Source organism: Zootoca vivipara, chromosome 3 (genome assembly GCF_963506605.1).
Source record: "Zootoca vivipara chromosome 3, rZooViv1.1, whole genome shotgun sequence".
Taxonomy (NCBI): domain Eukaryota; kingdom Metazoa; phylum Chordata; class Lepidosauria; order Squamata; family Lacertidae; genus Zootoca; species Zootoca vivipara.
Window position 1 is genome coordinate 8939970 of NC_083278.1, and position 24972 is coordinate 8964941.

Consider the following 24972-nt stretch of genomic DNA (forward strand, 5'->3'; position numbering starts at 1 on the left):
CACAACACTTCATGGTAAGTCCAACTTTCTCTGCTAAATGTAAGATCTCAAAGGTGGGGCAACATGAGCCAATAGGGTTGAGGGCAGTCCACAGGTTCAGGCAACCTATGCAGGTTAAACTGAAGTTCCATGTACATACTTGCTACCAATCCCACTTTTTCTGCCATGTAATTGAAGTGGGTCTAAGGCAGAAAAGAGGGGGAAAGGAAACAAGGTGGTGCAGTCAAATCTCTGTTGCCAGCTGATATATGCATTCACATAACCTTTTGAGGAATAGCCTTTAGGTGGACACCAAAGGCTTTGAATAGAGGGTGAAGCAGCCCTTAAGATGCATTGAGGGGCCTCTTCAAATGTTTACAGCACCAGTCTGAACTGGGTGCATAATAAACAATTCCAGGAAAATGGAAGAAAGGTATTTTTAGATTCTGCAAATTTCGTAAGTAATAATTTTTTATTTATACCCCACCCAAAACTGGGCTCACACAACAAAGCATACACATAAAAGTAGGAATGTAAAGAATACCCTAAACAATAAGAGTAGTCACAACACGACAGTTTGCTTTAGGAGTAAACAAACTTGAATTTCTTGGTCATTCACAAAACTTCAGAAGTCCCAAGAGTTTTAAAAGATACCACTCTGGTGGAAAGCTAGCTGAGGCTCCCTAGAGAAGAGCATTGCTAAAAGACCTTGCATTTTCAAACTTGGAGGAGACATTTCCCGAGATAAGCACAGCCAAGACTGTTTTGCAGCACAGTCATCTTATAGGATTTTCCCATACAGACCAGACCGGCATCTTTTTCCTCCATTCACAGGAAAGAAGCAATCAGGCTCCTTAGCTGAGATAATCTGCTACAAATAAACAGAAAATTCTGACTCCATAAAGAAGTGATTTTTCCCAATCACGGAATGATTCATGGAACCTGCATTAAACTAGTATTTCTAGCAGTTTGTGTGGTGGTAAATTTACTCTTGTATGATTGAAAATTAGCAATGCTGGTGACACTGATTTAAAAAACAAACAAACAAGTCTATAAAAACCAGCTAACACAAAAATTGCCACCACTTAAAATCCCTGAGGTAGACACAGAAAGTGAAACAAATGTGCACTTTGAATGAATAAAGTTAATCCAAAAGTTTCTGTGTTGCACAGCCGACAGCAATCCAACAGAGGAAATATTATGGAAGTCCCTTGTGCCACATGAAAGATGCTGTCAGTATAAAGGCACATACTTCTGTACTTGCTGGGCTCCAATTTCTGCTACATAAATTGCTCCAGTTTTCTTGCTGACATCCACAAGATGGGGCTTAACTTCACTTGCAAGCTGAATTGTGTCCATCACAACACAGTCCTCAATTGATCCTACTGGAGGGGCAGCCAAGATTGACACCCTGTCAATATTTATATGTGCGACGATCATATACCTTTGATCTGGAGTTAATCTACAGGAGGAAGGGATGGAGAGGGAGAAGGGGGGGGGGAGAGAGAGAGAGAGAGAGAGAGAGAGAGAGAGACATTATTTAAAGAGAATCCTTTAAATCCTATTTAAAATCCTGCAGTATGAACATAATGCACTTTTGCTCACATTTGGGGGGGTTACCTTCTGTTTGCACATCCCTCATGCCACCTGAAAAGTTGATCTGGGGGGGGGGGTCTCCTGGTAATCCCAAATTCATCCTACTGGTGTCATCTGGAGGATTTTGTGACCCTTCTGAGCCAGTTTTTGGCCAGGGAAGCAGGGTTCAGACAAATGGGAAACTGTAGTTTGTGAAGTGCACCAGCGTATTTTATTCAGCAGATAACTTACTTCTGCTTATCTATTTCCTTATTCTTGAAAACCTATTAAGACTTATTTAAAAGGGGGGCCTGTCATAATCCCACCCTCCATGAATGGCAGCCCCTTCTACTCATCAGGTTAAAGGTAAAGGGTAAAGGGACCCCTGACCATTAGGTCCAGTCGTGACCGACTCTGGGGTTGCGCGCTCATCTCGCATTATTGGCCAAGGGAGCCGGCGTATAGCTTCCAGGTCATGTGGCCAGCATGACAAAGCCGCTTCTGGCAAACCAGAGCAGCACATGGAAACGCCGTTTACCTTCCTATTTATCTACTTGCATTTTGACGTGCTTTCGAACTGCTAGGTTGGCAGGAGCTGGGACCAAGCAACGGGAGCTCACCCCGTCACAGGGATTCGAACCGCCGACCTTCTGATCAGCAAGCCCTAGGCTCAGTGGTTTAACCACAGTGCCACCTGGGTCCCTTATCAGGTTATTTGGCACTAAACTCAAATCTCAACATTCTTAGTTAACAACAAAAAATGTTTTTGCACAACCTGAAAGATAAGACTTTTACACAAGAGACTAGATGGGCACAATCCACCATTAATCAGAATTCATTAGACCCGCAGTCATTTCTATGAACACATATCCCAATAAATGAAAGGAAAAGATCACACTTATGTGAGAGCCTCATTCCTATATTTCCAAAGCAGCATGGAATTACCCCAGGGGGAAGCAGCTTCCACACAGCAAGTGCAAGTGAACAGAACCAATATTATGCTTGTGTGGGGTAAAATTTGAATGGCTGCAGACCGTTCAAATATGGTGGAAATGCCCAATGAGCAGGATCTAAAGGTGCCCTTCTTTTCACAGGAGGAGTCCTTCAGGTCACAGAAAGGCCTTTGAGCAAGTGGAGACACTTGCGAACAGAACTGTGGGAGTGGGGAGGATATTCCTTTTCTCATAAGCCTTAATCAATCTATGCCATTTTAAACTGTGGGGGGCATTGTTTTCGATCATTACAATGGTATGTATTTTTGTGGTTTTTATATTGTAAACTGCCCAGTGATCCTTGGATGAAGGGGTGGTACAGAAATTTAATAAATGATAATAATTTTTCACGCATTCCTCATCTGGTATGTAGCTACCCCCCTGCACAAATGCCAGCACCCACTCCTCTGCAGAGTAATTTCCAGGGGGCACTTTGAAAATCACTTTTCCTCTTCTATTTGCAGATACCAGGAGCTTCTTTTTCTTGAGCAGAATTCCACTTACAGAATTGCTGGATCCGATCCAAATAGAAGTCAGGCACCCATTAGAAAGCTTAATTTAAGGATTTGGCAGCCGAATCAAGCTTTTGCATGCCATAACCCTTCTGATAATAAAAGGGCCGCAAAAAAGGCAACATCTACCATCTGTCTAGCATCTGATATTCGTACAAAGTTATGGAAATACAACATGCAAAATTATTTGGCTGGATGCACTAATGAGCCACCTCTCCTCTTTAGAGCCAGATGGATACATTAAGGAAAGCCAGTGTAAAATTTCTATGGCACTACCAAACACACTGGCATTTTCATCTCACTGTTAGGCATATATATATCTCCAGTGAACACAGTAGCTCAAACACTGGCACGCCCCCAGTGGCTCTAACACTGGCACTGGAGCTCTTAATCAGGCACCTTACAAACAAAGGAGTTCTCCATAATCAACATGAGCCCTGCTCAGTTGAAAAGTCTCCCCTTCCACCCACCGCACAGAATTGCATGCAAGCTACAGATACTATACCTGACAGAAGAAGGGCCATCTTGTGTAAAGCAGCTATTCCAACAGCCCAACCATTCCCCTGTGGTTTTCTGAAAAGCCTGGATTCTCCAGTTGGCTCTGTCAGCAACCCACACCTACTGAAAATACAAAATCTGTTCATAGCCATTTTTAAACACTACCCCAGCAATCCTGCATATGCTCCATTATGTTTAATATCACATGAAATGGGGATCTACATGTTGCGTTTCTGAGGAGGCTGGTATAGGATCTCGCCAACATTACTGAACTCTCTTTAGGGAAGAATCCATACCTACAGCATGTGCTCTTTAATCCTAGCTTCCTGCTAAACGTACCTATATGACATGAGTGTTAAGGCAAGAAGAGCAGCGGCTTCTGATCGTGGTTGGAAGAAGAGCAGCAAACCACTAATGTGGGTCTGCAGGTAATATTAAGCCAAGCCTCCTGGTTTGTTTCTCCCAGAGGCAGGCAGAGCTTGTTCATAGTAAGCCAACATTTGTTTCAGATTATTATTTGTTTCTAAGTTTAGAAAACAGGAAAATCATAGACGTGTTTTCCTTCTACATGAAAAATGCAAGTTTTTCAGTTAAAAAGTTGGTCCAGTACATCTCTACAATACTAACATGGAATCACTCGTTTCTTGGTTTAATTAAAACTCATTGATGAAAAACAGCATGGAATGTTTCATTCACAGGCAAGGAAGGGGCAGGGGAGAGAAACATGCCATAAAAGATTGGAGAAAGCCCCAAAACTTTAAAGCACCAGACCTCCACACTTCCTTGAAAGCTGCAAGTAAATTACTGGAAGTTTAAATTCAAGTGAGAAAATTTCAAGCCCTGGTTTTGATGACAATTTATAAAACAATATTACAGAGATCATGGCTACTTTACCCGTCCGACAGCATCCACTGTTACACTGTGTGGGATCTTGAACTGTGCAGTGCCAGAACCATTTTCTCCATGCAGCCATAGAGTCTTAAAGTCTGCAGGTAGAAAGTAAGCACCATATATTGCTGTGCATTTTATAATAAAACATCTGCATTACATGAGACAGCTTTCTAATTATTTAGTGATTTACTAAAGTTTTACTAAGTTACAGGGTAACTTTCTATCCTCTTCCTAAAAACAGAGTGGGGGGATATATTCTAAATATTGTAAAACTAAAAACCATCCAGTAAGGATTTGGGCAACAACAACAACAACAAAACACATTTCCTTCTATCATAGTCTGATTGTTGAAGTTCTACCGGAGTTTCAAATGCTGCAATTAACAGAGCCCTTAAAGCAGGCATCCCCAAACTTCGGCCCTCCAGATGTTTTGGACTACAATTCCCATCTTCTCCGACCACTGATCCTGTTAGCTAGGGATCATGGGAGTTGTAGACCAAAACATCTGGAGGGCCGCAGTTTGAGGATGCCTGCCTTAAAGCATAAACCAGGGGTCAGCAAACTTTTTCAGCAGGGGGCCGGTCCACTGTCCCTCAGACCTTGGGGGGCAGACTATATTTTTTTGGGGGGGATGAACAAATTCCAGCGCCCCAAAAATAACCCAGATGCATTTTAAATAAAAGCACACATTCTACTCATGTAAAAACACCAGGCAGGCCCCACAATGCATTTTAAATAAAAGGACACGTTCTACTTATAACAGCAGGAGCAACAACAGCAACAACAGCAACAACAACAACAACAACAATTTATTATTTATACCCTGCCCATCTGGCTGGGTTTCCCCAGCCATTCTGGGCAGCTTCCAACAAAACATTAAAATACAATTATCTATTAAACATTAATAGCTTCCCTAAAGCTTTTTACTCATGTAAAAACACACTGATTCCCGGACCGTCCGCGGGCTGGATTTAGAAGGCAATTGGGCCGGATCCGGCCCCTGGGCCTTAGTTTGCCTACCCATGGTGTAAACCCATATGGGAGAGACAAAAGACCTCAAGATATACAGAAATGATAGTCAAATAAGTTAGGAGAACACAGCAAAAACAAAAACAAACAAAGAAAGAAACCACCATTGGGAAATTCCCCACCCCCTGGAGGCTATTGTGACATGTGGGTGGAGACACCTACTTGTCTAGTCATTATGGTACCAGCTCACAATTTCAAACAGGCTGCCCAGCTGACTGGCACTGACGGCAGGCCTTGCTTGGCCCATCTACAGGCACTGTACCTGCAAACAGATATTTCCCCTCTGCATACTAGCTTTGCAGGCCCACAGAGGAAAATATGTCAATTTGCAGGTGAGGTTTGGATCCAAACCACACTGGCAAATGGACTTCAAAGGGACTTGCTATTCAGAAGACCCACTTGCCAAGGAACAATTGGGAGAGCATTTTAAACTCCCAATTGTTCCTTGGCACCCGTGTCTTTTATGTGCCGCAAACCTGACATCCCATGTGATGGCAGGTGGGGAGAGCTTGTGGAAAATGGGCTTGGGGGCCAAACAAGCTGGGGCTGATTAGGCCTGGTGGCTGGCGGTTCCCTATTGCTGTACTAGTGCATCAAAGCAATTCTGAAAGTTGCACGTATAGGCCATTCACGTTCATTCACTTACCTGGTGTCAATTTGACCAAGCGGTTGTTCAGTCCTCCATCACCATCTACAATGTAGATGTCCCCGCTTTCTTCCACAAAAATCTCTGCTGGCTGGTCGAACTGCAAGGGATTTGTACCAGAACCTGCTCTACCTGCAGTACCTATGACTTGAAGAAGTTCACCTGAAGGAGTATACTGTTTAATTGTGTGTCCATATTTGCCTATATGAAGAAGGAAATAGACATTTTTCAGTAAGATCACATTTTCTCTGTGAACACCGTAATTTTAAAAGGAGTGAGGTTGTGAAGAACTGGGCAAAAACTGGAGGGGACATTAACTGGATTTACTGTCAAGTGTGAAACCTCTGCGCTGTGTGCACTGCCCTTGATCTTCCACCATGAACCTGTTCTTGTTCCTCTGCCTACTGAACGCCCAGGAAGAAACATCTGCCTCCCTTTTTTAATCACCTGAACTTCTACAAACTGCAAGATTTGCACAGATGCAGAGCTCTATCTTTTAGGATGGTGGCCTGGTTGTACTGGGTGCTTTGTGTGGGCTGTACTGTAGTTAAATTGAACACGCAGTTGGATATCAGGCCCAGGAACATACAAGAGCAAGCTGCTGAAGGAAGGAACTGCACAAGGAGAGGCACATCAAAGGTTTGGTTATTTCAATCTGTCTTGCTTCACCTCTGTGTCTTAGAATGGACTGTTGTGTTATTTTTTTCATGTTTTATATCATGAGGCAGGATGGAGACAAGTTCCTTTGTGGAAAGGCAGTCTGTACAATTTACGCCTAACTTAAAACATCACAAGCACACTGTTTTGTTTCACTCTAGTGTTATTTTGTAATAATCATTCCACATACCAGTTCCAACATCTGTGATCCACACCGAAGTTCCATTGGGTGTGTTCAGCACAAAGATACCATGAGGCATTTCAATGGAAGCATTCCATGCTTGTAAGAAATAGCCATCCTCAGTATAAACTACCACCTTAGGCACATTTTCATCACCTCTCTGTAAAAGTGTATAAAGATAACAGAGAACCAATCAGATCTTGCAGAATGAAATTCCAGAATTTTTTCATAACATTTCCTTATTGCATATACATACATACACACATATGCATATGCATATACATACATTCTCACAAATCTTATTAGCTCCACCAAGTATTGTTATGTCTGGTTCACATGCAAGGAAAAAGCTGATCATTGGCTTCCTTTCACTGAATCTTAATGCAGAGGTACAAAAGGATAGTGGATTTTTGTTCTCAGCGTTTGCACTTTGATATATACTGCAACCAAACAGCTGCCTTTGGCCCTCTCTCAATTGTCACCAAGCAGCAGCCATTCTATCAGGCTGCAGAATAGAGAGAAAGAGAAACAGAGCAACTCCACAGCTTTTGCTGAGAAACCAGTCACCTTTTGGCGCTTCCTCAACTGTCACCTAGTAATAGGCGTTAGTCCATCAGGCTATGTGAATTGCCTCCATCCCAAAGATCATTATAAGAACTGTAAGAAATGATGCATGAACGTTATTTCCCTCCTCTCCCTCCCCATCTTTTTTTCCTTGTGTGCCATGTATTGTAGATTATAAGCCTAAAGATCTTTGTAAAGCCACTCTGATAGCCTTTTTGATTAAAGAATGGAGTAAAAGTGTTTAACCTAGATGGTCATGGCATAACACAAAAGTGGACAGAGTACAATCACAGTGAAGCTTTCCTCATAATCGTACTTCCATACAAGAAAAGGCATAACCTGTTGAAATTCTGCCTGGAAAATAAGACACAAGAAAGAAAAGTGCATTAAAGACAAGGGGAAACAGAAGTTCTTTAGGACCCTATTGCCTGCCCATCAAACAACTCACTCATCAGTTGCAGCTCTGACTTCACTTATTGGCTAAAACCACTGACAGGCAGGAGCAGCCAGGCTTGGTTATTTCACAGAAATCACTTAGATTTCCTTAATTACCTTCCCATTTTGCTTCATAGCTTTCTTTTTAAGAGGGCAAGAAACGTACTTTTTTAAAATGAAAGCTCAAGAGTCTGGGGCCCCTCCCTGGGGGCACCAATGAAGGCTTTTGCAGGCTCATCGGGTTGGCAATCCCTGATCTAAGATACTGGTGAGGAAAAGATGCTGCAAGTTATTATTTTTTTTAAAAGGAAAACAAAGAGACAGGATATGCAGGCTAGAAGAGAAGGTTTCTAGGAAGATCAGGGATACAAGAGATCAAGCAGAGTCTGGGTGTAAGAAACTGAACAAAGAACTGGCAGAAAGGCAGAGTGAAGGGTCTGACAGAAAGCAGCCACCTTATGGAATGGAACTAATGTGCAGCAGATAGGCAGGGCAAGTATAGAGGAACTGTGGCACATGTGAAAGAACAGACAAGCCTCCTTTTCTTGATCTTACAGTCAGATCTACAGAAAAAGGAAAGCTGAACTCTCGGCCTTTGAATCCAAGCTTAATGCCATGAGAATAAAAGCACAATTCCTAGTACAAAGCCACAGCCCAGCATTTCCTACACTGGAAAGAAAATGGTCATTAAATGGAGATGTCCTAGTGACTTGCTGATGTCATCTACTTAATATAATTGTGGCTTTCTTCACCAGCACTGTTATAATGAACAATCGTAGTCAACCATAAAGACTGAAAAGTGGAGTGTAAAGGGGAAATGTAGGAGAGGAATGACAATTGGCTCCCTTTTCTAGCATTAGGTTTCTAAGCTCCAGAATAAACATGATATGAATATTAAAATAGCATGCCAAGTTATGGAACTTTTTGAAGAAAAGACGGTTTTTTATAGCGAAAGAAGCAACAGCATTCATTTACTCCTTTAGGTAGCTCTTGCCCCTACACTTTTTGGGGGCATTTTTTTCCAGTATGGAAAAAGTGCACCCACACTGGAAAAAAGTCATGTGAATGTCTGCTCCTCACAAAGCGCTCATCAACATCGGAAAGCATGTCTGCTTCCTTACAGGTCCACATGTATTCAGCAAGGAAAAATATAATGAGAAATGTGAACTTTTCTGACATTGAAGGATGAGCCTCCACCCAGTATTCTATGCAAGAGTTCCTAGTCTGGTTGCTGTAAAAACAGGAACTGCTAACAATCAAAGCTACACACTGGAGAACTCTGCTGGTCAGAAGAATGTCTTTTCTTACCTGTCCCACGTATACTAATCCATTGACATCATCCACAGCAACACAAAATGTCTGACCAGCAAAAGGAATCAAAGGCCAGTTTACATCAAGCTTGTAGAGTGGCTTCTCTCTTCTCCAGAGAGGGAAGAAAGTCAACTCACTTAACATCTTAAAAATAAATGGCAAAAGAATTACTGTTAAATGAGCTATCTCCAGAGAGCAGTATTTAACGTTTATCTATCACATTTTTATCTCACCCTTGCTCTAAGCACTGCATGCCTGAGGTTTTCCCATTTTTGTTCTCATCGCAACCTTGTGAGGTAGGCTAGGCTGACAAACAGCTATCAGAGGCACCATGTCTCTGAGCATCAGCCCCTGGAGAGTGAGACTGCCCTCATGTCTTGCTTGTAGATTTTTCACAGGCCTATGGTTGGCCACTGTGGGAAATAGGATGGACTAAACATGGCACTTGCATTCGTTGGAGCATGGTAATCATGTCCAGGCTATTGTGATTCAGGAGTGGGTTGCAGCTGGCAAACCAGTCAAGCTGGTGAAATGTGATTCAAGCTACAGAAACCATTTAGGCCTCCAAAGCTGAGGTGAGAAGTAAAACTCCAAACTGCAAACCTCATTGCCATGCATCAACAGAAACTCCATCTTGCCTGGATTGATTTTCAGTTTACTGGCCCTTACCCACTCCGTTATTGATTCCAGACATTGGTTCCATAGCTTCATCTAGCTTTAATGAGGAAGAGAAGAATTGGTCATCACCAATGTACTGATGATGACACTGCATCCCAAATCCCTAGATAATTTCATTTACAGGTTTTGCGTAGATAGCAATGCTCCCCTGGCCGCAAAAGGGAAGAAGTTTCAGGAATGGGGAAGTGATAAAATAAATATTTTTTCTTCCCCCTACATTCAGCCTTCCTCTGATATACCATACTGCATTAGAGGGCTGCCAGCCCAAAACATGAATGTTTTAACAGCTAAGCTGTCAGGGACTTGAGTAGGTCAAACCTATCTCTTCACCCTACCCTCCATTTTCCTTTCTAGGTTTTTTGTTTTCAACCAGCACTCCAAATTCCACCCTTCAACTGTTCTTAGCCATACAAACCTCATGGCTGGGGTGTGGTACAGTAAACAATTTCTGTTTCTTTTTCTCAGTTCAACTGCCATAAGCACCTTTCCATACCTCCAGAAAACTCATCGGTTCTTGTTAGGCCCTTTTAGAGGTGTTTTTTTTAAGGCCTCAGTTTTGTTTTTATTTACAAATTCAGAAACTGCAAGTTTGTTTTGGTAGCCTCATTCCCCTTCCAAACCAAGTCCATTCTCACAGTGCAGTTCTCATGTAATGTTGTGCGGGGGGGGGGGGATGATATAAATACTAACACATATAGCCTACTGAAGTATTACATCTCACAGATTCATCATTTCACAATTTTCCCCAGTAATACGGACTACTGTATAGTTTGCAGGGTCGACCCACCCAGGAGGCAAGGTGAGGTGACTGCCTTAGGTGGCAGGATCCACAGGGCCCTCTCAGGGCCGGTTCCGACAGAACAAATATCCTCCAAACATGGCTTGGATTCCCATGGACTTGGACACGATCCCACCCCCCCCAAACAGTTTTCATCCAAGCTGCCTCCCCATTAAAGAAATCATAATCGATTACCGTAGGTCACGGGGTTTCCCAAACTCGGGAAAGTTGTTTTGGGACTACAACTCCCATCATCCCTAGCTAGCAGGACCAGTTCTCAGGGATGATGGGAATTGTAGTCCAAACCAACAGCAACAGCTAGAGACCCCAAGTTTGCGAAACCTTGGATTAGTTCCTCACAGATGTGTGCATATTCACACAGCTGTGAAGGGAAAGGGCCGCCCCCCGACCCTGGCTCGGGCCCAAAGCTCCCTGGGCGTCGCTCCCTCAGCCTGGCCCACCTCACAGGGCTGTTGTGAAACAAGGGTTCCTGCTAAACGCGGCGCGTGAGCGGAGGGTGGGCCGTTATGTACCTGCCAACCCACCTGCACCTCAGACCCCGCCTTGTACAGGCTGATCAGCAGCACGAGTGAAGCGGCCCCTCCGAGGCCCGCCAAAAGGCGACAGAGCCGGGAATAGCGGCGGGCAGCCATCGAGGAGGTTCCTCCGCGGGCGCGAGCCGAGCCGCCGCCCCCGTCACGCGAGCGAAGCGGGCATGTTCAGCTCGTTCGGGACGGAGCAAAGCTTCTTGGGAGGTGGAGTTCCCTAGGTCGCTCATAGCAAGGGAAAGTACGCGGGGAAGGGACTACAATTCCCAGGAAGCCCTACGGCGCCAGAGAAAAAGAGAGCCTGTGTGTCTGTGTGGAAAAGCAAAACGGACCCTTGTCAAGAGAGAGGCAAGGCCAACTTTTTGAGGGGAGTTTGGTGTCGCCTAGCAGGGGCCCTGACCCACCCGCGGAGCTCAAAAAAGCAGCCGGGGAGGACGGTAAGTGCCTCCAGAGAAAGGATAGCTCCCTCTTTTCCACACACCGCATTTGCTTTCCCTGGTGCTGGTTTCACTTGGACAGGCAGACGCAGCCTATGGCTGAGGCAGTTTGCAAAGCAAGCGCGCGTGCGCGTATGTTGTGTGTTGCTCAGTTTTGGGGAATTAATAAAGGAACCAATTTGTCCACTGCTGGCCAGGCAAAGTTTAGGTTTATTCCATTTACACTTCCCTTTATACTTAAGAGAATTGTAGTGTTGGGCCATCTAGTCCAGCCCCTTGCAAATGCAGGAATCTTTTGCCCACGGCTTTCCCCAGGGGGGTGGGGTCTCGAACCACGAGACCTTTGGGTTTGTGCAGAGGTTGAATAGCCAACTGTCACGGATGCTTTAGTTGAGATTCCTGCATGACTGTATGACCCGGGGTCCCTTCCAACTCTACGGGTTCTTTGATTCCCACTGGATAAGAAGCCCTGAAAGGATTTACAACCAAAGTCAAAACAAAACAAAACCCATGGACAATTAAAAAAACACAAACATTTTAAAATGCAGGTTTAACAGTACATTACTGTACCCAGTGCCCACTGCCAGGCTATTTTATGCCCTTGGCAAGGCTATTTGCACGCACACCAAAAATCGCTCGCTGCAATTTTCAAAAATGAATGTCTTGCAATGATTTAAAAAACTTCAAAATAAAAACTAAAAATAAAATATTGTCAGAAATTTATAAACTAATCTGTATAAAACTGTGCCCCTCAAAGGAGGTTTGCACCTTAGGTGGCTGTCTGGTTGGCCTAATGATAGCACTGACCATATGTGGCAATAAAAGGGCGTGAAAGAGCACAAGCAGTAAAATGTTCCCCTGCCCTCAAACAGCATGATTTCAACTCCCTGTTAGCAACTTCTCAAACAGAATCTTTTCCAACCTGGCCAAAGGTTAATTGAACAATTTGATTTTTGGCAGGCTCGGTTCTAGATCCCCTCCCATGCTAGGAACGTGATACCGGTAGAATAGTAAAAGTTGAGTCCTGGAATACATTCTCTTCGGTGGCACAGCCACCTCCAGCTGCACCTTGGATTAAGGAAGAAATATCTCATTGGATCAAATTGACCACTGTCCTTGGACTGGGCATCACAGCAGTTTGGGAACCAAGAAAGGAAATCCTGTTTTCTAGGCTCTGCAAACAGGCTTGTAAAATCAGGAAAACAAAGGCAAACTTGCCAAATAAAAGCACACAGTTATGTCTCAGTTTTCTGCCTTCTGAAACCTGAATCTTTATATTGAAGAATCTCTCTGTCTCTGTGTGTGTTGGTGTTGTGAATAATTAGGGATGATGGCATTGTGAAGACAAACTGTAGGTTGGTAGGAAAAATCCTTTATCTGTTGTAGAAGCTTTACGGTGCATTTACATGCATGCTTACTCCTACGTTAGCCCTCCTGAGTTTAATGCAACTTACTCCCAGTTAAGTGTATATATTTTCAGCCTGAATTATCTTATTGTTATGATGCTGCTGTAAATTCAGCTATAGAATTCAATACCATAATGTAGTGAAGCGTGTTTTACAAATTTAGTAAATAAATACAACTCTAAAACAGTTTCCTCCCTTTGTTTCCAGCGGAGATCATGGCCTTGAAAGAAATTTCTAGCAATAAATGCTTTGGTGGTTTTCAGAAAGTGTTTGAGCATGACAGGTAAATGTTTTATTCATGTATTTTTTTAAAGGATATTTTACAACCCTGGGGTTAGGGTTGTATTCAGCTACGTCCTTAGTTGAGTAGACCCACTGAAATGAATGAACCTAAGTTAGCCATGTCCATTAACTTGAATTGACCTATTCTTGAGTAGGACTAACACTGAATAGCACCTTTATGCTGCAGGCCTATACCCACTGGGCAGTATTCAGCTAAATAAAAATGGTAGTGCAAGGATTAGCACTAGTGCAAGGGGGTTTCCTCCCTCTCCTCCTGCACCTGCCCTGTGCCATAGCAGAAGCCTTTGGGTGAAACCTACCCACTATATAACCCATAGCCAATAAAGTTTAGAATATTTGTCCCTATGTGCTTGGGGCTGGACAACAGCTAATTACAGTACTAGGTAAAGGTAAAGGGGCCCCTGACCATCAGGTCCAGTCGTGTCCGACTCTGGGGTTGCGGCGCTCATCTCGCTCTATAGGCCGTGGGAGCCGGCGTTTGTCCGCAGACAGCTTCCGGGTCATGTGGCCAGCATGACAAAGCTGCTTCTGGCGAACCAGAGCAGCGCACGGAAACGCCGTTTACCTTCCCGCCGGAGCGGTCCCTATTTATCTACTTGCACTTTGACATGCTTTCGAACTGCTAGGTGGGCAGGAGCTGGGACCGAGCAACAGGAGCTCACCCCGTTGCAGGGATTCGAACCGCCGACCTTCTGATCAGCAAGCCCTAGACTCTGTGATTTAACCCACAGCGCCACCTGGGTCCCTTAATTACAGTACTAAACAAATGCATATTCATTTTTGCCCCTTCCTGATGTTTTTTTGGCAGACTACAATTTTGCATATACCGTAGCAGTTCTGTTGATATTTAGGCTTTGGTGTCATACCAAAGTACTGAGAAAACATCCTATTGTTCTTCAATGTTAATTACAGTACATTTTTAGTAGCTTAACCATCACTACATCTTCCTTGCTTTTTCCGTGAAAGTCCAGTTGTCCATTGCAGGGGTGGGAAACCTGTCTCCCTCCAGATGCTGTTGAACTCCAGCTCCCATCAGCCCCAACCAGCATGATCAATGGGCAGGGATGATGGGAGCTGTAGTCCAATATCTGGAGGGCCACATATTAGCCACACCCACCCCAGGTATAATACTGTGCTCCACTCTTTCCCTTCAGTCTCTATGCCCGGTCCCTCATGTGTCTACTTTTGCATTCTTGGATGCTCAGGTAGACCCTCTTTGATAATCTGCATCCTGTCCCTTCTTGTGGCAGCTCCAGTTGTCTGCTGTCTCTACTTGCCTTGACTGAATTAGTTGCACTGATTTCCATGGGGGAACAAAAACACTCTTAAGTAGTTAAATAAAGCATGCGGCTTGAGTATTAGCTTCTGGCAACTCTGATTGGAGGTTGCAGTTTATTATAAACGACATTCTTTTTGTCCAGTTTCGTTGGTCCATGTTAACTGCATTTTGTTGTCAACAGCGTTGAGCTGAAATGCAAAATGAAGTTTGGGGTTTATCTGCCACCCAAAGCAGAAACTGAGAAATGCCCTGTATTATACTGGCTCTCAGGTGAGTAATCTGAAGTGGCCCTTGAAAAAGGTGGTTAAAATTAATTCAAATATGTTGTAGGTGTGATTTGAGTAGGCTTCTTCTTATAGTTATTTCATAGATTCATATACTACTTTTCATCAAAAAAATTATCACAGTGGTTTCCAGGAAGAGATCAAACAACAAATAAAATATTTTTAAAAGAAATGAAAACATAAATTCTACGAAACAGTGCAGCGTCAAAACTCCATAGATCACAGCAAGCTAAATGGGCCTACCATAAGTCTGAAGCCTGGGGAAACAAAAGTGTCTTGAGGTAGTGACAGAAGCTTACCAAAAATGTTGTCTGTGTCACTAGGAAAATGGGATTTTTCATACCAAGGGAGCCTTATGTTGCATCCCTATACAGAGAGCAGCACCTGCCAGGGAGACAGCAAGAAGGCCCCCCCTCCATCAATCTTATAGCCCAGACAAGATTGCAGAGTGTTTTTGTAGATTATCATCTAGATCAGGTTGGTCCAACTCACAGCCTTCAATGCCTTTTTTGGCAGCCCTCTGCACCATTTTCTGCCCCCCTCCAGTCATTGTGCCTCCTTCCCAAAGCTGGGTAAGCCAGGCTCTGGACTTTGGGAAGGAGGTGTGAGGGCTCTGAGAGGGTCCTAGAGTCCTCCTGCCTCCTTCCCAAAACCTTGTAAGCACTTTCCCAGCTTTGGGAAGGAGGTGGGAGGGCTCTGGGACCCTGCCAGAGCCTTACACCTCCTTCCCAAAGCCCAACACCTTTCTTACTCTTTTTTTTTTTTGGAAGGCAGCACAAGGACTGGCAGCGGAGTGTCAGTTTTGACTTGCTCCCCTTGCTCCATGTGGCAAAACAGTTTGCGGTCCACAGGTTCCATGTCTGAGTGCTATTGTGGTCCACTTGGTATGAAAAGCTGGACTGCCCTGATCTAGATACATGTGTGATTTGGTGATAAAGCCAGACTGCCTTGCTTATATTGTCAGCTGAGCTTCGATAAAGGCTTATAGATAAGATAATTTGCGGCACATCTCTTTCTGCAAGATGCTGTTAGGCGCTGGACAAAATTTGACACCCTAAGAGACTCAGCTTTTGTGTTAAATTAGAAAGTTTCCTTACAACTGCTTCAGCCAGAATTTAGAGAATCAGTGTTGAAGTTCACACCCAGGTGGCATCTTGCTCCAGTGAGAACGGTGCTGTAAATGAGGTGCCACATAGCCCGTTATGGTATTTATACCCCACATAATTAACAAAGAATAGACAGTCACTCACCCATATGTGGTGGGGTTGTGCATTAGTGCCAGATGTATATTCTGTCTAAGATGTTTGACAGAATATTTGTAATAGTCCAATGGATCGCACCCCCTGTTCCAACTTTGGCACTGCTCTCCCTAACTAGCAGCCCTCAGAGCATTATCTGTCATGTCCTGGTAGGAACTGTCCTCATGAAGATTGTTAAAAATGGTAGGCGCTTTTCAAATCTGCCACTCAAGGAAGACACTCCAAAAACTGGCAAACAGCACAGTCAGAAAAACTGGCAGTAAATTGGTCAGTGTGATTGCAAAGAAACACCTTTTCATAAAAATCTGTTTCCCCTTCTTTTAAGTAGGTGCGGAAATTCTTAGCTACTGGTATTATTAGGATTAATTTAAACATGGTAGCATTTCAGGTCTAGTGGAACTCTCTTTACTCTTCAGCAATGAATGAGACCTTATGTGTAATAAAAAAATATTCACTGTCAACACAATGTCTTTTTTGTTTTCTTTGTCTACTGGTACATTAATAAAAATGTAATGAAGAAAATGTTTACTAAAACAACCCTGCAATTAAACAGTAATTGAATAACTTTTGCATTGTGGCAGAATTACAAGTAAATTGTAAAAAATCATATATTTTATTCCATCATATTCCACCAAAAGAAGAGAAGAGAAATAATCAAATGCTTTGAATATGCCACTTTGCCACATGCAATTTATGTACAGTATCTGAAAGTCCAGATTATAAATAAATAAATAGGCTGAAAGTGGCAAGTTATGGCTCTTTATGTTGGGGGGGGGGGAATTCTGAAAATTAAAGGGGAGAAGCTGTCATTAATTGTTGTTGTTCCTAGGTTTACTTATTTTTTTTGTTCTTCCTAGGGGAGACATTTATCTAGGGGAACAGCTAAATGAGTGGCAAAAATGCTTGGAATCTTTCTGAAAGAGAAAATCTGGAACAGCAGCAACAACAAAAGGCCCTGTTGTAGTATAAATATCTATCACTGGGAAGATGGGGGAAATCGTTTTTTAAGTTATACTTTGAAGCTAATCAATTTAGATACTTAGGCCCAATAATATCAAAGTATATAAACAATGGTTCAAAGTGGAAAGTGTATCCTCTTACTTTTGGGCTAAAACACGCAGGCTCACTTGGATAGCTTCTGAGCCAGAACCCTATTGGCAGTGCTCTTGCCATTACAATCCTCTTCTGTCTTTTCAGGATTAACGTGCACAGAACAAAATTTCACAACGAAAGCAGGTTTCCATCAAGCTGCAGCTGAACAAGGCCTTGTTGTGGTTGCCCCAGATACCAGCCCACGTAAGTGCTAGGCCAATGAACATCAAATTAATTGCTTTTAATTATTGCTGTTACGTAGCTGTGTGTATTACTAGTAAGTTAAGCCAAACTTTGTGTACAAACCTAGAGTATTGTTCATTTGTATCCATCTGATATTCAGATGTTTTCCTGTGCAGTTCTAGTAGTTGCCAGATCAGCACAGATACAGTATTGATAAGCAGATTTTCCTGTAAATGCATCTTCCTCCTGGGCGGTGGGGTGTGGGGTGGGGAACAGCACACACTTAAGATCTGCCTTTTATTGCCCCACAATTGGTTAGACAGTTGCATGCACTTTTAGCTCTTCATCTAGTAAAGTCCATCTAAGTGTGCAAGGTTTTCCTGGTTACCAGGTAGACTATTCTGCCTGGCAACCCTTTGCCAAGCAAAGAGAGGCATGCACATAAAGGCCCTTGAACATAAAGCAAAAGTGCCACTCCTCTGCTGTGAATGGTGATTATCAGCGTAGACTTTCTTTCCATGGTAGGTGGATGCAATATTAAAGGAGAAGATGAGAGCTGGGATTTTGGCACTGGAGCTGGTTTTTACGTGGATGCCACTGAAGATCCGTGGAAAACGAATTATCGCATGTACTCTTACATAAAGGATGAGGTGACTTTTGGCTTGGTTAACGTGCTTGTGTACAATTCTCTTGATGTAAATATAGAATGGGATATAATACAAGGTGTGGGTTCCCCAACTTTTTCTCCCCCGTCCTTCTACTGTAAGTCTGATGGTCAGATACATATGAGTATCCTTCTGGACACACAGAGAAAAATCTTTACACCCGACTGTGTGTGTATTGGCAAGATCTGACATTGGTAGTTGCACTTTATCTCTGAGAAAATAAGGCACCTGTAAATTTGTCCTGCATTTCCTCTCACACATTTTCTCACCTGCACTCAAGCTCTGAGGGTCTAATGTTCTGCTCTGAGAAATTCTGTAATATGGTACCCTGTAATTCCTTATGGACTTTTATCATCTTCCCTAACTTTGCTCAACATCACCAAAGGCAAGTGAAAGGCCTGGTGTCTCTTTAAGTGTGCAGGCAATAGCACTGCTTCTTTAAACTTGCTCTGCCTTCATATACTTCATATACCCCTGAATATGCCTTCATATACCCCTGAAACTGTTATAGTAAAATCTCCCCAAGTTGAGTAGTTTACTGATAGTTTCCCTGTTTCTTTGTAGCCAATATATCCCACAGAAAGCTTATTGGGTAGCATGTGTGCTCTTCTTTGATAAAGTGTTGGACAAAGGCAAGAGCCATTGATCTCTAGAGATGGACCCTAGTTGCACTTTATTTTTATCCTGTGTAGGTCAGAATGTTAATATACTCACATCTGTTTCCTTTCATTGACATCTTCCAGTTACCTAATCTGATAAATGCCAATTTCCCAGTTGACTCTGGAAGGATTTCTATTTCCGGCCATTCAATGGGGGGTCATGGTGCTCTAATCCTTGCTCTGAAGAATCCCGGAAAATACAAAGTAAGATTCTGAATTATTTAATGTATATCAAATAAAGTAAAGGAATTAAATAATGATGCAAAGAGAGATAATGTTAAGAAAATTTACCCTGAAAATGTAAGAGATGCAGTCACCTTTATCAGTGCAGTTTTTAAATCAGTGGTCAAATTCAGTGCACCATCTTGATTCAAAATGCTGTCTGATTGTATCCAAACATAGACAAAAACCTGCTCCTTGATAGCAGGAACCATCATGTAAAATCTAGTTATGCTATTTTAAGAGATGTCCAAATACATATCAAACAACTTTCCAAAATACAGTGGTACCTCAGTTTTCAAATGTAATCTGTTCCGGAAGACCATTTGACTTCCGAAACGTTCGAAAAACCAAGGCGCAAAGGGCAGTCTGCAATTTAAATGGGGGAAATTGGGAAGAAAAAAAACTCAGCGGAAGCTGTTCAACTTCCGAAAAGCGTTCGAAAACGGAAGCAATTACGTCCGGGTTTTCGGCGTTCGAAAACCGAAATGTTCGGCTTCTGAGATGCTCAAAAACTGAGGTACCACTGTATATGAAGGAAATCAGCCCTGAGTGCTCACTGGAAGGACAGATCCTGAAGCTGAGGCTCCAATACTTTGGCCACCTCATGAGAAGAGAAGACTCCCTGGAAAAGACCCTGATGCTGGGAAAGATTGAGGGCACTAGGAGAAGTGTTCTCGAAGCTACGAACATGAGTTTGACCAAACTGTGGGAGGCAGTGGAAGACAGGAGTGCCTGGCGTGCTATGGTCCATGGGGTCATGAAGAGTTGGACACAACTAAACAACAACAACAACAACCACTGTATATAGTAGATTGGCATTCTGGATGTTTACAATTAATAGGTGGTGCAAATTGAAATATGGCACAATCCTATGAAGATGTGATGATAAAAGGGGACAGAAACAAATAAAGTAAATAAAAATTGTGTTATGTTACGTCTATACATGTCTGCACACCAGGACAAGATGGGTTTGCACTGTGCTTTCCTACACATGACAAAAGGTGAAAATAAGCAGTTATTTGCTAGAACCATGCTGTTTTCTACAACTTTACAAATGCAGTTTTTAAAAATTCAGAGTTGCTGGGGGAAATCTAGATTCAGATATTAACACAGTCACTTTGTTTTCCTTGAATCTTCCATTTCTAACTAGTCTGTTTCAGCCTTTGCGCCAATCTGCAACCCGATTCAGTGCCCGTGGGGGAAGAAAGCTTTTAGTGGATACCTGGGGTCGAATGTAACCGAATGGGAGGTATGTACTTGAAATATCAGCATGGTGTAGAATAACCACAGAAGCACCATCAAACTGCTTCATCAATATAGATTTTTTTTAAGGCAAGGCAGGTTGGGTGCAGTCTTGAAAAGGGGTATAAAATTATATAGTCATGGGGAAAAGGAAGTGCACTCTCTTTGGATTCTGTGGTTTTACATATCAGGACATATTAACAATGGTCTGTTCCTTAGCAGGTCTTACAATTAGGTAAATGCCATGATATATTTAACATGGTGCAGCTTGCGTGCATGATGTGAGCGTGTCGTACTGCGTGTGCAAGTGAGATGAGCACATTGCGTGGCATGTGTGCATGACCGCCATGGAATTTTGAGGGGACCCGGCCCCCTCCTTATATATGGGATGGCCTTAGCCCCCCCCAACTCCCCCTAGGTGGCGCCCTTGCTGGCATTGCTTACCCCTGTACATTTCATTCTCGTGGTTGTAACACTGTAAAGCCTTCTGGAGTACAGGAGGAATGGTGGTTCTTGGCAGAAATGTTTCCAGCATCCTCCCGTGTTGGAGTTGAAAAATAAGAAAATGGGGTGGCTCATAAAGAACAAGCAAGCCAGAATTGTGGTCCTTTCCTTGGCTACTCCCAATCTCTGGTCCAAAACATTTGCCTAGACAGGCTAGGAAATAGTGGCAGCGTTAAGTTTTCAGGGGGAAGGGCAAATGGGCTCCTGAACACATTCACTCTACAGCAAATCTGCCTCTTATGCTGCTGCTGTTACGCTTAAAAGTCCACTTTCTTGCTCACAGTGATGTCATTCTTACCAGTCAACCAAAGAATGTCCGAAACTCCATCCATCAGCATAAATCAATTTATCTGCTGTTGACTTTCTATTCCTTATGTCCACTGCAAAATAAATCTGTGTGTAATATGAATGTGAGCCTGGTCAGCATTGCATTTTAATTTGGAATTGACTGTAAATTAGATAGGAATTGTGACTCTTTCTGTTGGTTATTGTTTTTCCAGTATTGTGAGATCTTGGGCTTATCCACACTTACCTTTTGCCCTGCTGTTTTCAGGCACAGGCTCATGCTTTAAAGCTGCATGTCTAAGCACTATACCCCCCCCCTTTCCCTGTGAAAACCCACTCATTAAAGCTGAAGTGCAATGAATGGCAATTCAAATTTTCTGTGGATTGCCCTTTGCTCTGATTTAGATTTGAAGAGCAGTTTTTGCAGGAAAAGCTCTGAAGCCTACAAAGAGCAATCAGACACAGAGCTTTAAAGTGCAGATTATGCCTGGAAAGTGTGGAGGAAAGGTCAATATGGATAACCTCTTGTCTGGGTGCTGCAGTTTTTAGAAGTGAATGTATCTTTATCTGTTGCAGGCTTACGATGCTACACATATTGTGAAGTCCTACCAAGGCCCCTCTTTGGACATTCTGATTGATCAAGGGAAAGACGACCAGTTCCTTACAGCAGGGCAATTGCTGCCTGATAATTTCATTGCTGCCTGCACAGAGCGCAAAATCCCAGTGGTCTTCAGAATGCAGCAGGTAATGTCCTAAACATTTTGAGTCTTGTGTTAAATTTTCAATAATAAAGGTCGATGATGCTTATCTTTGCCTCCTGAGGCAGTATTATTATCATATTCAGGTTTATTGCCTGTTCCCCTCTCTCATTCACTCACACACATCTCAAAAAAATGCCACTACACCAATTTAAAGAATAATACATTCTTTTAAAGAATTAAAAATAAATCAGCAAAACAACCCAAAACACTTTCAAACAAATAAAGAGCAAACAGTAAACAAACAAACAAATGCAACTTGTTAATTCCTGACGGCTTGACAAAATAAAAGCAGCTTTTCCTCATGGAAGAGGATCCATGAACAGTAGTTGAAAAGGCCCCCATTAAAACCTGTAAGGAACCTGCATAGGCCTTGTGTAATAGAAACATTTTCAGCAGACATTTACTAGCTGGCTAAGAAGGTGCCTGCTGAATCTCTCTTGAGTGGGTGTTCTTAGATAAAAAAAAGGTAAAGGACCCCTGGACTGTTAAGTCAGTCAAAGGCGACTATGGGTTTGCAGCGCTCATCTCGCTTTCAGGCCGAGGGAGCTGGCGTTTGTCCACAGACAGCTTTCCGGGTCATGTGGCCAGCATGACTAAACCGCTTCTGGCACAACGGGACACTGTGACAGAAACCAGAGCACACGGAAACACCGTTTACTTTCCTGCCGCAGCAGTACCTATTTTTCTACTTGCACTGGTGTGCTTTCGAACTGCTAGGTTGGCAGGAGCTGGGACAGAGCAACGGGAGTGGATTCAAACCGCTGACCTTCCAATCAGCAAGCCCAAGGGGCTCAGCGGTTTAGGCCACAGTGCCACCCACTCCGCTCTGGGTGTTATTAGGACTGGTTTGATTGCATTAAAGGCTCGGTTTCTCATTGTCATCCAACGAGCCTCACCAGCTTTGGAAATGAATAACAGTGCTCCTGACTGAGCTGTGGTACAAGGTTTCAGCCAATCCCTGAGGTACCCTGGACCTAAGTTGTTCCGGGCTTTGTAAATTAATACAAGAACCTTGAACCTGGCATGATCCCATTTCTGAAACCCCGGAGAGCTACTGCCAGCCATTGTAAATGGGTCAGTGATGTAACTCAGGATAAGGTAGCTTCCTGAGTTCCTGTGTTCTGCTCTGCGTGCAGAAGGTCCCAATTTCAATCCCCGGCTTCTCCAGGTAGGGTTGGGAACTTTCCCTTATCTGAAGCCCTGGAGAGCCACAGCCAGTCAGTGTAGACATTGCTGAACAAGATGAACCATTTTTCTTAAATTGTGTTGAAGTAACGTACCAAAAAAAGGGACCCAGGTGGCGCTGTGGTTAAACCACTGAGCCTAGGGCTTGCTGATCAGAAGGTTGGCGGTTCGAATCCCTGTGACGGGGTGAGCTCCCGTTGCTTGGTCCCAGCTCCTGCCAACCTAGCAGTTCGAAAGCACGTCAAAATGCAAGTAGATAAATAGGAACCGCTACAGCGGGAAGGTAAACGGCGTTTCCATGTGCTGCTCTGGTTTGCCAGAAGCGGCTTTGTCATGCTGGCCACATGACCCGGAAGCTATACGCTGGCTCCCTCGGCCAATAATGCGAGATGAGCGCGCAACCCCAGAGTCGGTCACGACTGGACCTAATGGTCAGGGGTCCCTTTACCTTTACCTAACGTACTGTGAGGGACAGAAGCTATAGACAGCCCCCTCCCATCTTGAACACGAGCTCCTCGCCCAGTGCAAGTGGGAGTGGGGAGTGGGATGTTTCTAGCGGGGAATCAGGAAGCAGAAGCCAGGGCTCAGGCAGGATAGCTGAGCCACGGCACCGCTTGGGAAAGCAAGGGGGAAGCAGGGAAACCGCGGGACGAAGACCGATCCCGGCGACCCCGGAATTGCGTAAGAAGCACCGGGGGCGGAGATTTAGTATCCCCAGGCTACTTTGCTGGAGAAAGACGCGGGAATCTCCATTCGGAGGTTCTGCGCCAGACTGACAACATGTACTGTCAACATGTATATAGCACTGCTTAAACACTGTAAATAGACTGCACCAATAAAAGGATAAAATGCAGAGCTGTGAGGAGTCGTTACTCTAGAGTAGCCACCAGCGCCACTGTGACACGTTCCAAAGGATTGCAGTATTGTGCAATATTTACACTTATATCCCTCTGTCAGTCTATAAGGGCACATCTTAAGTTGTTATGACAAGTTTCCTTTAAAGGTAGATGATACCTTCCTCTGTCAACAGAGAGGTAGATGATGGTTAGATAATTGATTACACTGAAAGTGTACGCTGAACCCAAGGCGAATTTTCCAGCTACTTCCTTCTTCAGTACTGCTGTCTCTGAATAGTACTGTAAAAAACAATGCTTTTGAACAAATGTTGGCTATGGATTTGGCCTTTGAAACCATTTGATTTCTTTCCCCCCTCCCCAGGGCTATGATCACAGTTACTACTTTATAGCAACATTCATTAACGACCATATCAGGCACCATGCAAAATACCTCAATGCTTGACTCGAGTATCACCTGACAGTACAAAACAATTGGAAGATAATCAGTGGAAATTAACGAAAAAGTACGTGAATCAGTGTATTGAAATGAAGTCCTGATTTTATGCCTCAGAATAAACACTTGGAATATACCTTGTCTGATGTGAATTAATTTAATCACATTTGGGAATATCACTGTAAAGTTACCATTCTAAGCTGAAAGCATTTCTAGTTATATTATAGCTACACTGCTTTATCCAAACTATAGAACTGGCAAACATCTTCCCCTGTTTGTGTGGGGCTTGCTCATAGTTGTGTGTGTCAACGCAAGCCTGCTTGTAACAGGGGGAAAGGATATTTTGAAAGTGGTATTTTGGATCCTGCATTCAGAACTAGAATTTAGGCTGCCTGGTAGAACACACAGAATCATAGTCCCCCCGTTCCCCCCAACACATTTTTTAGCTTGAAAAGTATCTGAGAGGCTGAGTGAATAAAGTAGTGAGGATAGGAGTGCCTTAACCTCCCCTCCTAATTCTACCCTCCCTTTCTCCACTGCCGTTTCAAATATGTGGTTGCCCCAGCTGCAGTAATGTCTTCATCCTGGGCTGCGTATACATGATGTCCTATCATAGTCATCCTACAATAAGTAATCTTCAGT

General features: G+C 43.4%; 2 protein-coding genes across 3 annotated transcripts; one reads left to right on the forward strand and one right to left on the reverse strand.

Moving 5' to 3' along the window:
* Positions 1 to 410: 410 nt before the first annotated feature.
* On the reverse strand, positions 411 to 11423 carry NHLRC3 (NHL repeat containing 3). 2 transcript variants are annotated; one of them, XM_035110200.2, is made up of 7 exons: positions 11260 to 11415; positions 9268 to 9414; positions 6970 to 7120; positions 6123 to 6323; positions 4451 to 4542; positions 3564 to 3676; positions 411 to 1441 (listed from the first exon to the last, which is right to left on the reverse strand). In XM_035110200.2, the coding sequence occupies exons 1-7, from the start codon at positions 11377 to 11379 to the stop codon at positions 1213 to 1215; spliced, it is 1053 nt and encodes a 350-aa protein (XP_034966091.1). In that variant the 5' UTR covers positions 11380 to 11415; the 3' UTR covers positions 411 to 1212. The 2 variants fall into 2 exon arrangements, with proteins under 2 accessions (XP_034966091.1, XP_034966092.1); XM_035110201.2 differs by having other exon boundaries at positions 412 to 1441; positions 11272 to 11423.
* Positions 11424 to 11554: 131 nt separating this feature from the next.
* On the forward strand, positions 11555 to 24465 carry ESD (esterase D). The gene is made up of 9 exons (XM_035110199.2): positions 11555 to 11711; positions 13325 to 13400; positions 14881 to 14969; positions 17440 to 17538; positions 18043 to 18167; positions 18926 to 19045; positions 20214 to 20312; positions 21671 to 21838; positions 24259 to 24465. The coding sequence occupies exons 2-9, from the start codon at positions 13333 to 13335 to the stop codon at positions 24337 to 24339; spliced, it is 849 nt and encodes a 282-aa protein (XP_034966090.1). The 5' UTR covers positions 11555 to 11711; positions 13325 to 13332; the 3' UTR covers positions 24340 to 24465.
* Positions 24466 to 24972: the final 507 nt, after the last annotated feature.

What these genes read in the sequence shown, in the direction of transcription:
- ESD (XM_035110199.2), top strand. Translation starts at nt 13,333, where the DNA reads ATGGCCTTGAAAGAAATTTCTAGCAATAAATGCTTTGGTGGTTTTCAG. An exon ending in TGCCCCAGATACCAGCCCAC is followed by an intron (nt 17,539 to 18,042) that starts GTAAGTGCTAGG and finishes TTTCCATGGTAG; the next exon opens with GTGGATGCAATATTAAAGGA. An exon ending in ACTCTTACATAAAGGATGAG is followed by an intron (nt 18,168 to 18,925) that starts GTGACTTTTGGC and finishes GACATCTTCCAG; the next exon opens with TTACCTAATCTGATAAATGC.
- NHLRC3 (XM_035110200.2), bottom strand. Translation starts at nt 11,379, where the DNA reads ATGGCTGCCCGCCGCTATTCCCGGCTCTGTCGCCTTTTGGCGGGCCTC. An exon ending in AGGTGCAGGTGGGTTGGCAG is followed by an intron (nt 9,415 to 11,259) that starts GTACATAACGGC and finishes TTTATTTTTAAG; the next exon opens with ATGTTAAGTGAGTTGACTTT. An exon ending in GATCACAGATGTTGGAACTG is followed by an intron (nt 6,324 to 6,969) that starts GTATGTGGAATG and finishes TTCTTCATATAG; the next exon opens with GCAAATATGGACACACAATT.